Raw genomic sequence first — 3,112 nt, 5'->3', positions numbered from 1 at the left:
TGCTACGGCTGCAACCCAGATGGAGGATTGGCGCTTGAATCTGACAAGACTGCTATCTGAAGACCTACTTTCCTTTTTCCGGTTGAGCCCCGCTTCCTCTGAAACACCGCGCTCCTTAGGTAAGTTCAAGCTGAGCCCCCCTTCCCCCGCTTTCGACCATTTTCTTTGTGAGAATGACCTTTCGTATTGGTGCCTACAGCGGAGGTTCTGCATCGCGCCTCAGAGGTTCTGCCTTTGCCCCTCGATGATCTGGAGATAATGCGACGCGGTCGGGTGATCTTGGATAGGAGGCTACTCCCTCATCTTGGATCCACCTCATTTGGGGTAGCGACTCAGCCCACTTCCAACCCCGCCTCGCACACAGCTTCTCCTTCACATGCCGCCCCGAACCGAGGTCGGGCTTGTGATCAAGCCAGCCGTCCAGCCAGCTGCGTCTTCCGAGGAGCCCCCCGGGCTTCTAGACGTGGTCGCGCAGCCCTTCATCGTGCAGGTCGAAGCTCGTCCGGGCGAGACGCCACAGACAGGGGTGCTGCAGCCTCTTCACAGGGTCAGCCTCGCTCTGATGACGACAGACGGCGTCGAAGACCAGGTCCGACTTCGTAAACGCTTAATCCTGTTCCTTTTACTGCCATATTGCCCCCTGCTGCCATCGTGGCTGACTCTGACCCCACTCCCTTCTTCATTTTTGTTTCGTTTATCTGGCAGCCTCTCCCAACCCTTACAGGGGAAGACCAGTTGCATTCCGCTCTACCCCTACTCCCACTGAGGAAGACAGCCCAGGCGATCGTCATGACCCCGTGCCAACTGAGCCCGTTCCCGAGCCACCTCCTGCTCCTCCTGGTTCTGACGCCGGCCCTTCTCAACCTTCCTCCTCCGCCCGCCATCATTACAGGACCACTATCCCCTCTGAAGCTGCTCTAGCTCGTCGACATGACGCCCCCACGAGTCTTCTGATGATGAGAGGCTGCCTTGGCAGTTTGTGGGCGGAGAGCATGAGTCAAATGGCTAGCGCGCCGCCATTAGTTCAGATGGATAGGTTCTCGAAGTCCTGGGCTAAAGTAAGTACTCTTCACCTTACACTTGGTATTAGTTTGCCTTAACTAAGGGTCATATCTTCCATCCAGACTCATGCAGAATCTTTGGTACTGAACCAATCCTTCCACGCCCTCCATCACGAAAGCAAAGAACTCCGAGAGAGAGTCTCTGAATTGGAGCTGCAACTGAATGATCCCGCCCAAGCTAGTTATGCCTTGCGAGCAGAGATCCAAGCCTTAACTAATCAGACCAACCGACAGAAAAGTTCCCTGAGGCAGGTCAAAGATGAACTCCGAGCTATGAGGGAGGAAAGAGCTACCTCTGAGGCGGGGTATCAGCAACAACTAGTCCACCAGGCTCAGGAAACACAGTCCAAAGATACCCTTCTGCAGGAGAAGAACAATAGACTGGAGGTCCAGGCAGCTCAGTTGGAAGCTCAAGGAGCTGAGCTGAGGGCCCTGAGGGAGGAACTATCCCAGTCTCGGGCGGCTTTGACGGGAGTATCCACTGCCCTGACGATCTATCAAGAAGGAGAGGAGGATCGTTGCCTGCGAAGTCGAATGTCTTATCTGACCTCTCTTGAATTTTTATCCCAGGCCGGGGCGCGCTTTTCCGTGACCATACCATACACGGCGGCTGGGGTTATCCGACAGCTTCACGCGTAGAATTTCTTGAACTCCATCCCTCCCGCAGACTTTTTGGACCAAGACAAAATCATTCAAGGCTTTCCGGATGAAATTTTTGCTTCTTTTAAATGATCTGTACCAGCCGCTTAAACTGTGGAATTTTTACATGTACATATGCGTCTTCGGATTTTTACCTGACTATCCTACTGTCTCCAGGCCCCTCGCCTGACCCGGCTTACACCAACAGAGTCAGCCCCCTTAAACCTGATAGGGCCATAGGTAGTTAGCACTCCAAGGTCGATCCAGCTTCCTTCCTTGAGCGTCCTGCAAATAATAGGCCCCCGATACCAATTTCTTGATAACTTTGTATGGTCCGTCCAATTGAGGCGCCAACTTCGTCACTTCCCCTAAGGGTTTCATCTGCTTCCAGACGAGGTCTCCTTCTCCGAAGTATTGGGGGATCACCCTTCTATTATAATTTTGTCTCATCCTCTGTCTATAAGCTTCCAACCTGGCAGCTGTTTGCTCACGAATTTCGCTGATAAAATCTAGTTCGGCCAGCCGTCGCTCTGTGTTCCCTTGGTCATACATCATTCTTCTCACGGACGGTATCCCGACCTCCAGAGGTACTACTGCTTCATTACCATACACTAAATGGAAATGTGTCAGACCTGTACTTTCTAGGGGTGTCGTACGATAGGCCCATAAAATGCTCGGCAGCTCGTCCACCCAACTGCCTCCCGTGTGATCCAGCTTGACTTTGAGCCCTCACACTATTTCCCGATTGACTACCTCTGTCTGACCATTGCTTTGAGGATGAGCCACCGAAGTAAAGGCCTGAGTTATGCCGAACCCCTTGCACCAATTTTGTATTTTGCGTCCTTGAAATTGTCTGCCATTGTCCGACACTAACTTATGAGGCAGGCCGAATCTGCAAAAGATATTCTTCCACAAGAACTGGATCACCGCATCTTCAGTGATTCTGGCCAGGGCTTCCGCTTCCACCCACTTGGAGAAGTAATCTACTGCTACCAGCAAGAAACGTCTTTGCCCCGTAGCCATCGGGAAAGGTCCTACGATATCCATACCCCATTGGTCAAATGGGCAAGACACTATAGAAGTTCTCAGCAGCTCTGTGGGTCGGTGCGTCAGGTTTTGATACCTCTGGCATGACAAACAAGTATTCACTAGCTTCTATGCGTCCTTCTGCAGGGTAGGCCAGAAATACCCAGCGAATAGTACTTTCCGGGCCAGTGTTCTTCCACCTGCGTGATTGCCACAGCACCCCAAATATATCTCCCGCAAGGCCTGATCTGCTTCTTCCGTATTTAAGCACTTGAGCAGAGGTCTGGAGAAAGACTTTTTGTACAATTAATCTCCAATCATAACATAAGAATGTGCCTGTCTCCTGAGCATACGCGCCTCTTCTAAGTTGGCGGGTACAATTCCTT

The 3,112-nt window shown here is 52.0% G+C and overlaps 1 protein-coding gene across 1 annotated transcript; it reads left to right on the top strand.

Moving 5' to 3' along the window:
• Nucleotides 1-376: 376 nt before the first annotated feature.
• Nucleotides 377-1,700, top strand: LOC121994950. The gene is made up of 4 exons (XM_042548824.1): nt 377-599; nt 706-840; nt 922-1,058; nt 1,125-1,700. The coding sequence occupies exons 1-4, from the start codon at nt 377-379 to the stop codon at nt 1,698-1,700; spliced, it is 1,071 nt and encodes a 356-aa protein (XP_042404758.1).
• Nucleotides 1,701-3,112: the final 1,412 nt, after the last annotated feature.

This window comes from Zingiber officinale, chromosome 6A (genome assembly GCF_018446385.1).
Source record: "Zingiber officinale cultivar Zhangliang chromosome 6A, Zo_v1.1, whole genome shotgun sequence".
Classification (NCBI taxonomy): domain Eukaryota; kingdom Viridiplantae; phylum Streptophyta; class Magnoliopsida; order Zingiberales; family Zingiberaceae; genus Zingiber; species Zingiber officinale.
Note: the sequence above shows the minus strand (reverse complement) of the source record. Positions and strands in the feature narration are given on the sequence as shown.